The sequence below is a fragment of the Rhinolophus ferrumequinum genome, chromosome 22, assembly GCF_004115265.2.
Source record: "Rhinolophus ferrumequinum isolate MPI-CBG mRhiFer1 chromosome 22, mRhiFer1_v1.p, whole genome shotgun sequence".
Lineage (NCBI taxonomy): Eukaryota > Metazoa > Chordata > Mammalia > Chiroptera > Rhinolophidae > Rhinolophus > Rhinolophus ferrumequinum.
In genome coordinates this window covers 24,825,672-24,840,010 of record NC_046305.1, presented here as the reverse complement: position 1 = coordinate 24,840,010, position 14,339 = coordinate 24,825,672, and the positions used below count along the sequence as shown (strand labels likewise).

Sequence of the window (14,339 nt, the reverse complement as noted above, 5' to 3'; positions counted from 1 at the left end):
GTTTCCAAGTTAAAATATTGCTTCTTCTCCAGTTACTTCTCTAACTACTCTGATTGACCTCGCTCCTTCACCCAGCGAATGGGGGATGAGAGCCAGGGGTGAGGAGGGGGATAAGGGGAAGGGAGGAGGGGCAGGGTCGACATTATAGTACATTAAACCCGTGAACATGAGCCATCAGGGGTGATGAGAATGTTTACAGGAGGATGAAGAGGGGACAGAGGGACTTGACCCCCTCAGGTCCAGCCTGCTCTATTCCTTACTGGCATCACCTGATCTGTGGTGCCCTAGGTCCACTGGCCACTGTGGTGCAGTGGTACCCAGTTGGCTCAGGAGGCGCAGAGTTGGGGCGGGAGGAGAGAGAGGGGCGCCGTGACAGCCGAGCGAGCGCGGCTTTCAGGAACCTTGTGAGAGGAAGTGGCTTCTGAATGCTCTGCGTGGTACCAGGGGGCAGGAAAGGCGCCGAGAGGCGGGGGAGGTGTCGAGATGGCGCTCCGTGCGCGCGGGGCGGAGGGAGGGAGCCGGCGCCGAGGACATGAAACCGCAGAAGCCGAGTGAGCCGGGGAGCGAGGCAGTTCGACCCCGTGTTCGCAGCCGCTGGCGGCGCGCCGGGAAGGAAGCAGGTTACCCCGCCGCCGGAGCCCAGGGTGAGAAACCAAGGCGGCCGGCGCCCGCTCCCCCTGGTCCGGTAACTGACTGGTCCCCGGCGGGCTCGGAGCTCAAGCGGTGGAGCCCGGGAGGGTCCCCACCTCCCTGCGCCGCATCCCGAGCCGGCCCAGCAGATGCGCCGGCTGCCTCTGCCGGCCCCCGGCTAGATGACGGTGGACAGCAGCATGAGCAGTGGGTACTGCAGCCTGGAGGAGGAACTAGAGGACTGCTTCTTCACCGCCAAGACCACCTTCTTCAGGAATGTGCAGAGCAAACATCCTTCGAAGGTAACCTTAATCCAATATGAGAGACTTTCATGGACGCTGGGGGGAGAATAACCTCTGTGGCCTAGAAGGGAAACCTTGCTCCTGGCAAACAGGCAAAGCCATGTGTTACCGGAGTGTGCAGTTGCCATAGGGACCCTCTCGAACTTGGCTGAGCAGACCAAGGGTTGGGTCTGGAGCTCTCCGGGGACCACCAGGAAACCAAATTCTCTTTTTAATGCTCTGTTCAGCATTTCCTGTCCCTGGACCTTTTCAAAATGGTCTCTAGGATTTGGGGACAGCGCTTGGCTCTTGGTTAGGCTGCGTGCTCACCGGTGCCTGGGAGAGTGACCGGGCTCTGCTCTGTTTCATTCCCCCAATCCCAGCCTTGAAGCTCTAGATGGAAAGTGGATGACACCCAGTTCCTCCGTAGGATAAACATTCATAGCTTGAGACTTCCGTATTGTGAGTGGCCAGAAACCATCTTAAAACACAGTCCAGCAACTTTGCAGAAGTCCAGGGTGTTTTTAGAAGCAAATTAAAACTTCTCTCCTAGGTTGTTCTCCTTCTACCATATTAATTTCCTGGGTTGATAGGGAGTAATCTAAAGGGGTTTGCATGTGTTCTCCAATGTAGTTATATGGGCTTCCTAACGGTGCCAGCTTCTGGACACCCAGCACAACAGCCAGCATGCCTGAGTCCCCTGGCTGCACTCTCCTATGGTAGTTGTCCAGAGGCAGCAAACTGCCGCAGACTTGGTGGAAGTGGCAACAGAGCTCTGCTTAGTTGTTTATTTGTTTTGTTATTTATATGAGAGGGCTCTAAGCCAGGTCTTTGGAGATGTTACCTAAAAGGAGCTGTTTGTAGACCTATATAAGTGAGCTGTTAAATTTCACAGGTGTGTTCAGGCTCATCATTAATTTAGCAGCCCTACACCGTGTAGAATTAACCAAGAACTTCCCTAGGCCTGACTTTGGAGCCTCCTTTGTTAATAGTTCATCTTGCCTGTAGGCCCTGCATTTGCTGGGTCCTGGTGTCAAACAAATGGACCTTTCAATTGTGAGAGGACACCCAAGAACCAAAGGAGAGGTTTTGATCTTTGTGTTTGAGGGAATCCACTAAAACAAGCCCCTCCAACAAACCCACACCTGTTTTCTAGGGCATGCCCTCAAGAGGCTTGAGTGCTGGGGGCAGGGGTAGGAAGGGCTGCAGGCAGGGTTCATGCAGAACAGCATGGCTGCAGGGGAAAGGTATCTCACTGTCTCTTGGGGTTCTTGCCAGACTGTGTGGACCACCCCTACACACACACACACACACACACACACACACACACACACATGCACGCACTCCAGCTGTCTGGGGTCATCAGACCAATGATTCTCAACCTTAGCTACACCCTGGAATTGCTGAGGAGCTTTAGAAAATTGGGGTATTGGGTCCCACTCCTGGGAGTCTGAATTGTCTGGGGTGTGGCTTGGCATCAGGATCTTGAAAAACTCCCCAGGTAATTCTGATAACCCAGCTGAGGCTGAGAACCATTGCTCTAGAGAGTTTTGCTGCTGCCTGGGAAGGAAATGGTTCCCGTTTTTTAAGACAAAGTTTAGCTGCCTGTTTACTATCAGCTAGGCTGTAAGCCCGTGGTCTCACAAGGTGGGCTTTTGCATGACTGTGTGGAGGAAGACGTACCACAGAGCTGGCGTTCCTTTCACTTGGCAAATGAAAAGGTAGCAGTTTCTGGTATTTCTTGGGAAAAATGGAACTATCTAACAAGAAAATGTGCTGTGGTGGTGTTGGGGGAGTGGAAGGACTTGTTTCTTGGCCCAAACAGCCTTCTCTTTTCATTCCCCCCAAACTCTCCTTCCTAGCCTCACTTCTGAAAATGTACCTTTGGTTTGGTGCCTACATCAACTCTTTCTTTACGTTGTCTGGTTCTTGAATCCATTGCATACCAGGAGGCTTCTGCATATCTCCCTACCTTATTTTGCCCAAGCCTATACTCCCAGACAAAGTGATAAGGGAGGGTGGTGGGCATGGCCCTCTTATCCCTGGCCTCTGCCTAACTACATACATATGAGAAGACTCTTGACTGGAGATTCAGAACTGCTGCCGGGACAGTTTTCCTCAGCACCAGACTAGCCTTCAATGCAGCACAAACCAGAGCGGGAGGGAAGGAGGGATGGGGCCACCTCTGCTGGGTAGACAAGCACTGGGGTGGCCCCACTGGCTGAAGGAGGAGCAGCCTGTGAAGGGTGTGTGTGCTGACTGAGGAGCTGGGTGAGCCTCATCCAGATGTTCCGGTCTTTCATCCTTCTAAGTGTTTTTCCACCTTCAATAACATTTTCTCCCTGGGAGCACTTCTGGAAAGGGTTTCAAACAGACTTGCCAGATCCCAACCCCATTCTGACCCCAACAGTGCTTTTTTCCTACCCAAGGAGAGAACACATCTGAGCTCCTGAGAGAATTTCTCTTTCCTGTCTCCAAGGAAAGGCGATTATGTGTTTCCCAGTCACTGAGAGACTGAGGCCCCCATCCAGGAGAGGGGAGAGGGAGAGGGAGAGGCCGAGCTGGCTTCTATAAATAGCCTTGTTGGAACAACCTGAATCTGCCGCTGGGCCTTGGCCTGGCTGCAGCAGAACTGTGGAGAAGTCTTGCTGCCATTCTGGTGTCACCACCTGGGAGTCGTCACTAGTCCTGCCTCCAAGGAGTCCCTGAGGCCTCTCTCCAACTCCTTTGGTGGGAGGTGGGAAGGTGGAGAGACAGCAAGAGAGAACATGGGAAAAGGCCCTGGGCCCTAGCTTCTTTCAGAAAATGGCTGCTTTCTGGGGTTCTGTGCCTCATCTGAAAGGGGCAGGGAGGTTTTGAGTCACATCAGACACAATATCAGGAGGCTGAGGCTGTGCTCTCCAGGTACTTTCCCCCTTGGCTGGGCAGAATTAGGTCACGTTTCCCTGGGTTGTGCGTGTCAAAATGGGGCTGGCTCCTGGTGGCTTGGGGGGAACCCCCATGTGTGCTGAGCAGTACAGCCTGAGCTGCTCTCAGTAAGACACACACACTCACCCCGGTCCAACATATCAGAGTCTTGAGGGTTGGGGGTTAGTACAAGTACACAGCAAGTGTATGGTGGACCCAGGGAGAGAGCCTACATCTCTGGCCTTCCAGCCCAGACATTTTTCTGTTTTAGCCCTACAAAAGGCAGGATTTGGCAATTTGTAGGGCTGGTGACTGCGAAGCCAGTTGCTCCTTTATTTCTGTCTGGGATCTGACCCTGGAAGTGGGGCCAACTTCCACTCCTGGGTTCCCTGAATGCCTACAGGTGGTGGCAGTTTCGGGTTTTGACCTAAAGGAGCAGGGAGCAGGGAGGCAGGCACTCTGAGCTCTCTCTGCGTATTCAGTAGGAACCAGGACTTGAAGCCATGAAGAGTATTGGGTGAGCACTCTGAGGACATGTGAAGCCCGCTTCTCGCAGAATGTCAGAGCTGAAAGGGACCTGGTCTAGCGCCTCACCTCACAGATGGAGAAACTGAGGCTCAGAGAGTGGGGAGGACCTTGCCAGGCCACATATCTGGTTGGGCAGAGCCAGGACTGACACCCCTCTTATACTCCTTGTCAAGTGCTCTTCTTGGTCCTCTTTATAACTCGATGAGTGACCAGGACAAACTGTAGTCCTTTTCCTTTCAGAGCCTTCTACAGAATGGGAAGACCCAAATAACCTCTTGGGTCTTGGAAAGCGGTTGAAGGGTCCTTCCCATCCCTCTGAGATTCCATAAGTTCCTCCCCATCCCTCCATCCATAAGGCTTTTCCCATCTCTCCGTAAGGCACACTGGCCAAAGGACACTGGCCCAACATTTAACACTAGCAGGGTGTCCCTATCAACAGTTTCAGAGTCTTACAACTTTAATAATTTAAAAGTTTTTCTTGGTTCCTATCCTAAATTACTGCTTGTTGGAGATCCTTCCCCATGTGTGTTTTCTTTGAGGATATGGAGACTAGAAGGTTGTCTTTATCTATGGTAAAATATACTTCAGCACATGTTGTACACACTCCCATTCACCCTCCTTCCTACCCCCAGACTTTCTCTGCTGTATGTTGACACCACTGATTCTTGAAAAATTCAGGGAAGATATGAAGAGGAAGGCATCTCAGAGGTCAGACTACAAATGGAATGGCCACTCTGGTTCCATTCCTGTGCTTGTCCCATCTCCTCTTGCCTGGCTAGTTGGCCCCTCCCTGGACAGGGCCTCTGTGGCAGGCCACAGATGTCAGCCAAGCTCAATGGCCCTGGGGCCAGTCAGGGAAATCCCCATCTCTGTGCCAGCAGCAAGCACGCCAGGCCTCAGGCACAGCACCTGCCCCTGGCCTTCTTGGCATGAGAGAAAAGAATACTAAAAATAAGTTAGTTCCAAATTGGAGCAATAAAAATCTTCAGAACCACTGAACCATTTAACTTTTTCTATGTGCTATCTCAGAAGCCTACACAGCCCAAGATTAACCTCAAAAGACTTTTCATGGCACAGTCACACAATGCCTTCCTTTTAGGTTGTGGTCTGTACTCCACTCCTGGGGAATGCACTGGCTGTTGCCTTGTCTGGCCCTTCCCAGTGTTGCTTTTCTCTGTGAAGATGGTTAGCCCTGTAAGATCAGAATTCTCATCCCCTTCCGGTCCAAGGCAGCAACAAGTACTGGTTACAAAAACAGGCACTAACTAAATATTGGTTGAGTTTTCTCTCTTGCATCCTGTATATTCAGGGTAGACTGACTGTTGTAACAAACAGCTCTTGTTTTTCAATCGTTGAACATAATAGAAGTTTATTTCCCCTTTAAGTTACTTTGCAGGTGGGGGCCCACAATAGTACATGGGAGATTTTTGCGGGCCAGGCCGGGAAATGGTGTGTGTTTTTTTCACACCCACATGCCATTGGCCAGAACTCAGTCACATGGTCACACCTAACCACAAAGGAGATTGGGAAATGAAGTACAGCTGTAAGCCCAGGTGGAACAGGAAGCCGGTTGTGGTGAACATTTAGCTGTCTCTACCACACATCCTCCTACCATCTTCTCTGCCAACCACCTTTGGAAGCTCTGCTCATACTTTCTTGGTGAAGGACTGTAACCTTGCTGACCTTGTACCTCTCCTTCATTTGTCACTGAAGATGTGCCATTCCTGGGATAGGGTCCTGTCTCCCCCAGTTATACTGGGAACTCCTTGAGGACAGATGCTTTTCCTCACTCAGCACTTTTCTGGTTCCTCTGTAGCATCTGAAGCCTTCAGTGCTTCTCAAAGGGTGGCCCCAGTCACCTGCACTGGACTCACTCTTTGAGCACCTCTTTAAAAATGGAGATTGAAGGGCCCCACACCAGACTTACTGGCTCCTGAATCTTTGAAGGTAGGACCCTCAAATTTGCTTTTAAAAATATTCTCCAAATATATGGTGATGGAAGGAGAACTGACTCCGGGTGGTGAACATACAATGGGATTTATAGATGATGTAATACAGAATTGTACACCTGAAATCTATGTAATTTTACTAACAATTGTCACCCCAATAAATTTAAAAAAAAAAAAAGGAAAAAAGAAAATTCTCCCCAGGTGATTCTCATAGGTACTGAAGTCTAGGAACCACCTGTTTAGGAAGTATTTAGTACTGGACTGATTATTTCAATTGGAATGGAAGACGAGCATTTATCACAGATTCCAGAGAGGTTCCTAGGCTGGAAATTGAAGCCCAGAAGGTAAAAAAATTTGTCCTTGGTCACATAGCTATATAGAGACAGAACTGAGGACTTGGGGCCCCTGGAGTCCTGCTCAGAGCTGTCCCCATTACTTTCACCACAACATTCTGAACAAGGCTGTTGGAGTGACAGCACTTGGCGATGGTGACTGGCGTGTGATGTAATGGAAGCAGCACAGAGCTGTAGACCAAGGCCTGGCTTCTCATCCCAATTCCAGTTAATAACCGAGGGGCTGTGACCAAGTCACTTCTACTTTTTAGACTTGGGCACTTCCTCTGCTCCTTTCAGGAGGAACACATGTGATGTGAGCCTTTTATTTTCTTCCCTGATGGGGAGTCCCTCACTACTTTGCATGGGAGCAGATCCTTCTTACCAGTTTCTCATGGGACTGCTAGGGATTCTAGGTACTGGACCAAGTTCTGTAAGTGTAAGGGCTTGCCTAGGGTGGGTTCAGAAAGAGGACCTGAATGGCTAACACGAATCCCCTCTTCAGGACCACCTGGCCTTACTGTAGACACCCTCACTACAGTGTTCCAGATTCTTCCCCTCCCACCCACCCTTTTTTTCACAAGTGTATACCATTTATCCTGACTCAGCTGTCTTTTCCGTACAAAGAAATTCCAGTTAACAGCTTGCGGCACATGCAACATCCACCCACCTAAGTAGTTCAGGGAGAAAGGAAGAAAGATTATACACAGGTCTCAACCCTGAATTCCAGCTTAGTTCACACTGTCAGGTGAGACTCAGGATCCAGCTTCCAGCTCATGAATTTGAAAGGGAGGCCCCACTGGGCCCAGCCTGGGTACCCAGAAGCCTGCATTCCCTTCTTTCTCGTGCTCTCGACTTGCCAGGTAACTCACACCTGTGCACTTCTCTGGCTTTGGGATCCCCCGATGTGGAGGAGCTAGACTTGTCTTCATCCAGAGCCTTGGTGTCCTCTTCCGGCTGGCTCAGTCTACCCATAAAAGAACATGGGCACCCAGGAGCTGGCCTGGCATATTCCCTGGGGAATAGACGACTAGATACATTTGTCAAGAATCAGGAGCATTTGGTTTCAGGGCCAGGAAGAAGAAGGGAGCTGTAGTGGCAAAAACTTCAGGTTTGAACCACTGAGTCTGTGGCTTCTGTCGGTGGTGCTGTCTTGGCTCCACCTGTCTTCTCTTCTGTCACCCTACCCCAGCTTAGCTTAACAACCCCCACCACCCAGCTTACATCCCCTGCCCCACCTCTCTCCTGGCTCTAGAACAACATTTTCTACTGGAGGGCTCATATGCCACTCATATGCCTAAAATTTAATATGTCCCCAACCAATAAATAGCTTTGCCCATAACTGATTTCTCTCCCCGTCTCTGCCCCACCCTCCTAGTCATCTACTTTTGAAACTTCAGGGGTCTCCTCTCCTCCCTTTCATCCAGTCTGCTGCTGTAGGCTCTGCCTCCACAGTGTTGCAAATGTCAGGTTTCTCCTTTATGTCCCCACCCTTCCCTGTGTTGGGTGCTCGTCACTTGTCACTAAGTCCTCCAGGAGGTCACCCAGCTGATTTCCATCCTTTCTTCCCCCTCTGTGTACCCTGCAGGCTGCTGTCAGGAGCAAAGCCTTCAGAGCTTCCCCTCACTTCCAGAGAGAAGGCTCTACGTGGGTTCTGCTCTTTATATAGCATCCAAAACCCTGCTATACCCAGCCTCAGTCAAAACATTGTGTTTCTCACTTTCTTATAGCACTGAGACCAGAGCTGGGAGACACAGACATGGGTAAAATGTGGTCCCTGCACTTGAAGACCATAGGGGCCCCAGCACGTTGTGCCACACACCCTAGTTACTCCCCTCCCCCATCCATGAAGTATTGGGATCGGGGCCCTAGGGCAGAGGGACCTTAGGTGCAATACACTCTGCATCTGCCCTGAAGCCACATGGCTTTCATCAGGATACCATGGCAGCTCCCAAGAAAGGGAGGATGGAGGGGCTGGCTCCCAGATTCAAAGACTATGGGCATTAATAGCCTCCAAGGGGCTGGGACAGGCTGGCAGCGGACTGATAATGACAGAGCTGCAGCAGCCGCTGGGAGGGATGCAGGAGATTAATTTCACCTCTGAAAGGTGGAGAGTCCTGGAGCTGTAGGCGGCTGTTAACAGCCATTCTCCTGTTTCCAAGCAGGCCTGCATGTAACCATCGCAGCCAGGGCGAGGGAAGCAGTTCTTATGACCCCTGCCCTCCTCCAACCCATTTGTCAGACCTTCCTTGTCCAGGTGCTAGATCGTGTGATGCAGGCTGATTGGATCCCTGCTACATGTGGGGCTACAGTTCCAGGCAAAAAGAGAAGGGAGGGTAGCAGCAGAGTGTTTGTGTCTGACAGACCACACTGGTAGAATTCCACTGCTCTCAAGCCAAAGGATTGGCGCATTCAGTGAGGTAATATATGAAAGGGGCTTAGCCAGGGGCGAGGGCCCCATCCCATTTTGTCCAACTGTAAAACACATGCTCTTTCCACATGGCATCCTGCGTGAGATCAGGTTTTGAAAGGCTCCAAATAAGCTGAAATCACCCATCTCAAATCCTGGTAACCTGTCATCGGAAGCTGTTTTTCTCATCAGCCAATTCCTGATGCTGAAATCCAGGCCTTTTTTTTTTCTCTTCCTGTTATATAGTCTTGGGAAATTGGGGTCATCATCCTCTATTATTGTCATTTCATCCACCTCCAGTTCATGAGCCCCTCATGTCGTTCTCATCTCCTGCTCTCCCCCAGTGTGAAGAGTGACATTGGACTGACCCCACACCATAATGTAGATGACGAATGGGAGCTGGGTGTGCAAGGTACTAGCTTTGCAATGGAAGGCATGAGGCAGGGTCCCTCCCTTCGTTGACTGGAACACGTTGAGAGACAGGAGGTGTGTTTAATCTCCATAGTCACACATGGCTGGGAAAGTGTGGGTTTGTGAGGCGAATGTGGGAGCTGGTTAATCTAGGGTGTCTCGAGGATATTTCCGGTTGTTGCATGGATGCTTTCTTTCTGTGCTTCCTAAACACCACATATCTTTCCTCGCTCTCATTTTGATGGGCTATAATTTTCTGGGCGAGCAACCCTATCTGTTTCATCGTTGTGTCCCCGGCACATAGTAGGTACTTAATGGACATTTGATATGGGAGGAGTGGGCCTGGGGCTTCCTTCTCAATAACAAGAGCCCTACAAGGCAGCAGGCCCTGGAGGACAGTGCTCTAGTGCGTTAGGACAAGCTGATCTCAGGACTGCTTCAAAGGGAAGCTTGCTAAGATTCTGGATGTGAAATCAATGGGTTTTTCCAGTAACTCCAAAAAAGAAAAATCTCATTGAGTAAGCAGAAAATGCAAAGATAACTTTCCAAACATAGAGTGGCCCCCTCCACTCCATCTGTGATTGCTCAGCTGTTTGCCCTGGAGGATGAGGACAGGCAGGGCTGGGTCACTAAGCAACCGGGCCCTGGCACCTGCTGGCAGGAGCTGACTTGGTCCTTCCTCCAGTGAGGCCTCCTGGGAGTTGGGGCAGAGGGGCCCATGTGAGAAAGTAGGAGAGCCTCTTGTGACAGGTTTCTTCTGTCCGCCTTTCAGCCATGGGGAGTGGCAGTTTGAAGGGAAAGGAGCCAACACACTTCTTATTTGTCTGACTTTCCCAGTTTTAATCTGAGCAAGTCAAGATAACGGTTTGGGTATCCCAGTAGCGTGAGCATTCACAGTGGGCCCAGGTGGAGCAGACAGGGGTGTGCTGTTCAGGGGCCCTGGGTCCTCAGTGAGCCCGACATGGCCCAGGAACCCAGCCCCGAGCTTTCACTCCCTGTGACCTCAGAAATCATGCTCCCTGCTCTAGACCTCACTTTCTGCTTCCACAAAATGGGAAGACTTGTCCCTCCAGTGGAAATGGAGGGCCCAACACTTGTCTGTGAGAACCCATGGAGAACTCCCAGGTCTGGGATAATAAAAACCATTTGGGGAAATGCAGATGTGTGTTGAATTTTGACGTGGGGAGGTAGGGTTCATCATTGGGGTGCATGGAGGTACAAGGCCCTGTTCATGGAGCAGAGAAAAGGCTGGAGTTAGGGGTCTGCTGGAAAGGTTAAAATGTATCATAATTGTTAATTATTGGGCCTTGATGTATGTCAGGCCCTGTTCTAAGTGCTCTACCTGTATAGACTCATTTAATCCTCACAACAACTACGAGTATATATGGTTTCCATTTAACAGTGGGGAAACTGAGGCACAGAAGAGGGTCAAATAATGTGCCCAGGGTCACACAGTAGTAAGGGCCAGATCCTGTCCCCTAAGCTATACTGCCTCTCCTATAGCACTTTCTAGAATTATCCAAGTAGTTGAAGTCCCCACAGTGAGGCCAAAAGTTGCCCCCAAATGCCAGCAGCATTCCTCCTGGAATCACTGAGCGTAGTGTCCTTTGCCAGATCATTTAGGAAAGAGAGGAAATCAAGCGTCTCTGCCCCTGAGCCTTTAAGACGTGGTGAGAGGACACACACAGGAAAGCTCAGAGTTATTTAACAACCAACGAAGACACGTTTCAGAATCACAAATTAATCCCCAAGTACCAGTATGGGGGGGACTAGTGGGCAGACAGCACAGTGACAAGAGGACATGTGTGGGCTCCAGCACCTAGCATCACCCCAGCCCTCAAAACTGTAGGCACTGGAGGGGCTTCCAGGCAGAAGGAGCCAAGAAGAACCGTACTGCCTCCAGCTGGCTTGTGTCCGGACTGCTGGCACCAGTCCTGAGTCACTGCTCCCCTCCGAGCAAGTGTGGGCAGTGTGGGCATGCTGAGAGCTAGGCACTGGCTCCACGTGCAACTCCCCACCTCCAAACCTGAGTCATTTATGGCACTGAATGCCCGTCCTGCGGGGAGCTCCAGCGGGGAGCTCCAGCCGGAGCTGGATCCAGCACGAGGTGGAAGAGGGTGCTCCTGTAGTCACAGCCCCCTTGTCCCGTCCAGCCCAGGAAACGGCCTGCAATTATAACACACGACCTGGACTCCTAAAGTCACTTCTCTCTCACGGCCTAGTGATTCTGCTGGGTTTGACTCCATGGCTCTCAGAGCACGTGGGATTCTACATGGAGCTGAGGAACACGTGTGCAGAGCATTCTCGTGTGGGGAAGTCCACCTTGTGAGGGTGAGGAAATGATTTAGGGGGTGGGAGGAATAGCTCTGAAGGGGAGCCAATCTCCAGCTTCCAGCTCGATGACTTCAAAAGCATGCCATGGCTCTATGGCCTGCAGAAGAAGGAAGAGACAGGGGCCAGGGTTCCCCCAAAACTACCTTTTGCTGTCGCATCCACTTCTTTCAAGTGCGTGAGGTTGGAATGCCGGACATAGATCTTGGCTGTGGCCAGCCGTGACAGGGTGGAGAGAGAGCACCTGAAGCAGTTGGGAAGTCCCCACTGTTAGGCTCGGGTTGCTTCAGAATGTGGGTGATTGGACCAGTTCATCCCGAGGCCCCTTCCAGACCTCTGAGGCCAGGCTTCTTTGCCCCTGAGCTTCCCTTTGGAGAACCTTCTGGGAGGCACCTAGCTGCAGCAGCACCATCTGAGCTGGACTGGGCTGTCCAGATCATCCCTACTGTTCAGACATTTCTCAGAGCACCTAGCAGGAAGATGACCTGCGCCTAGGAAAAGAGCCTATTCCTGGAGGTCTTGGGGTGAAGTGGGCTGTCTTGCTTAGAAATGGGATTGACCCCTCACTGCTTGGAATATAAAAAGTAAGGGAAGCTCCCGATTTTATGGGAACCAGATAAAACCAGCTGGTTACACGGCCTCCAGCTTCCCCTGCCCTTGGACTCTTCTTTTTTATTGTAATAAAAGATACATACAAATTTACTATTTTAACCCTTTTTAAACATACAGTTCTATAGCATTCAGTACATTCACATTGTTGTGCAACCATCACCACCATCCATCTCTAGAACTTTTTCGTCTTCCCCAACTGAAACTCTGTGTCCATTAGACAATAACTCTCCATTACCCACCTCCCCACAGCCTCTGACAACCACTATCCTACTTTCTGTCTCTATAAATTTGATTACTCTAGGTGCCTCATATAAGGGAATCATAAATAATTTGGGGGTTTTTTTTGTTTTTTTTTTTGTGTAACTGGTTTAATTTCATTCAGCATAATGTCTTCAAGGTTCACGTTGTAGCATTTGTCAGAATTTCCTTCCTCTTTATGGATCAATAATATTCCGTTGTATGTATATGCCACATTTTATTTATTTATTCATCATTCATGAATGGGTTCCTCCACCTTTTGGCTACTGTGAATAAGGCTGCCGTGAACATGAGCGTACAAGTATTTGAATCCTTGCTTTTACGTCTTTTGGATAGATATCCAGAAGTGGAATTGCTGGATCGTATGGCAATTCTTGTCTAATGTTTTGAGGCATCTCCATACCATTTTCTACAGCAGCTGCAGCATTTTACATTCTCACCAGCAGTGCATAGGGTTCCATTTTCTCCACATCCTCACCAAAACTTATTTTCTGTGTTTTTGATAACAGCCATCCCAGTAGATGTGAGGTGATATCTCACTGTGGTTTTGATTTGCGTTTTTCTAATGACTGGTGACGTTGAACATCTTTTCATGTGCTTATTGGCTATTTGTATGTCGTCTTTGGAAAAATGTCTATTAAAGTCCTTTGTCCATTTTCTAACTGGGTTGTTTGTTTTGTTGTTGTTGAGTTGTAGAGGTTCTCTATATACTCTGGATATCAATCCCTTATCAGATATATGATTTGCAATGGAATCCTCTTTAAATTGGTTCTGAAAGAGCTGAGTCCTGCCTCAGGAGAGACGGAGAGACTCACTCTGCCTGCCCATCACCTTCCCTCATTCACTCCATAGTGCTCTGGTTCTGGGCTCTTGGGAATACAGAGATGGAAAAGGCACAATCCTGGCTGCGGGGTGCTCGTGATCTAATGGGGCAACAGGCTTGGATACAACTAATATTGCTGTGCAGAGGATGAAACCAGTGTTGATGAACTGATGCTGTTGGAAATTAATCCATTAATTCTAGATTGCAGGGGGGATTGACAGTTCCAGGGGTGGGGACTTGGGGACAGTTCTCTCAGATGCAAAGGACGTTTCAGGCTGAGTGGTCAGACTCAGGAGTCAGGGGCACTGAAAGGAGGCTGACGTAGGTGAGGCTGGGTGAGGGCACGCCGCCTGAGATAGAAACCAGTGAGGACAACTAACATGAAGAAAGTCCTCAGGCCCTGGAAACTCTGGAAGGCATGAGAAAATGCCTCAAGGGAAAATCCCAGTGGCCATTGCAGTAGAATGGGTGTCACCCTATTCTACCTGGATTCATACTTTATTCCTCTGAGCTAAAAAGGGGCTTTGTGAAGGCTCAGGGGAGGGGAGAACAGAAATAGAAGGTGTTTGTATGATTTACTCACAGAAATAGTCAGAGGACAGGAATCTCTTCTGATTTCCAGTTATTGTCTCAGCAGTAAGTAGGAGCCATGGACACCTATACAATCTGGAACCTTTCCCCCCCCCCATATTTGGGGATAGCGTGTGTGTGTGTATGTGTGTGTCTTACTACTTCTTTCTGTTTTATTCAATTCATTAAACAAATGTTTAATGAGCTTCTCCTGTGTGCCAGGTACTATTCTGGGCACTGCCTCAGTGAAGAAGGCAGCCTCTGCCCTCGGGAAGCTTACACCCTGGGATCTACCTG

At 49.9% G+C, this 14,339-nt stretch overlaps 1 protein-coding gene across 2 annotated transcripts in view; it reads left to right on the top strand.

Annotated features, from left to right (window-relative positions):
• RASSF5 (Ras association domain family member 5) overlaps positions 1 to 14,339 on the top strand; it is a 69,061-nt gene that overhangs the window by 39,808 nt on the left and 14,914 nt on the right. The window contains exon 1 of one of the 2 annotated variants that reach the window (XM_033093132.1): positions 118 to 932. The exons of the other annotated variant lie outside the window; for it this stretch is intronic. Coding sequence (XP_032949023.1) covers positions 813 to 932 — 120 coding nt within the window. The 5' untranslated portion in view covers positions 118 to 812. Of the gene's footprint in view, positions 1 to 117; positions 933 to 14,339 lie in introns of those variants that run through there. 2 annotated transcript variants of the gene reach the window in all.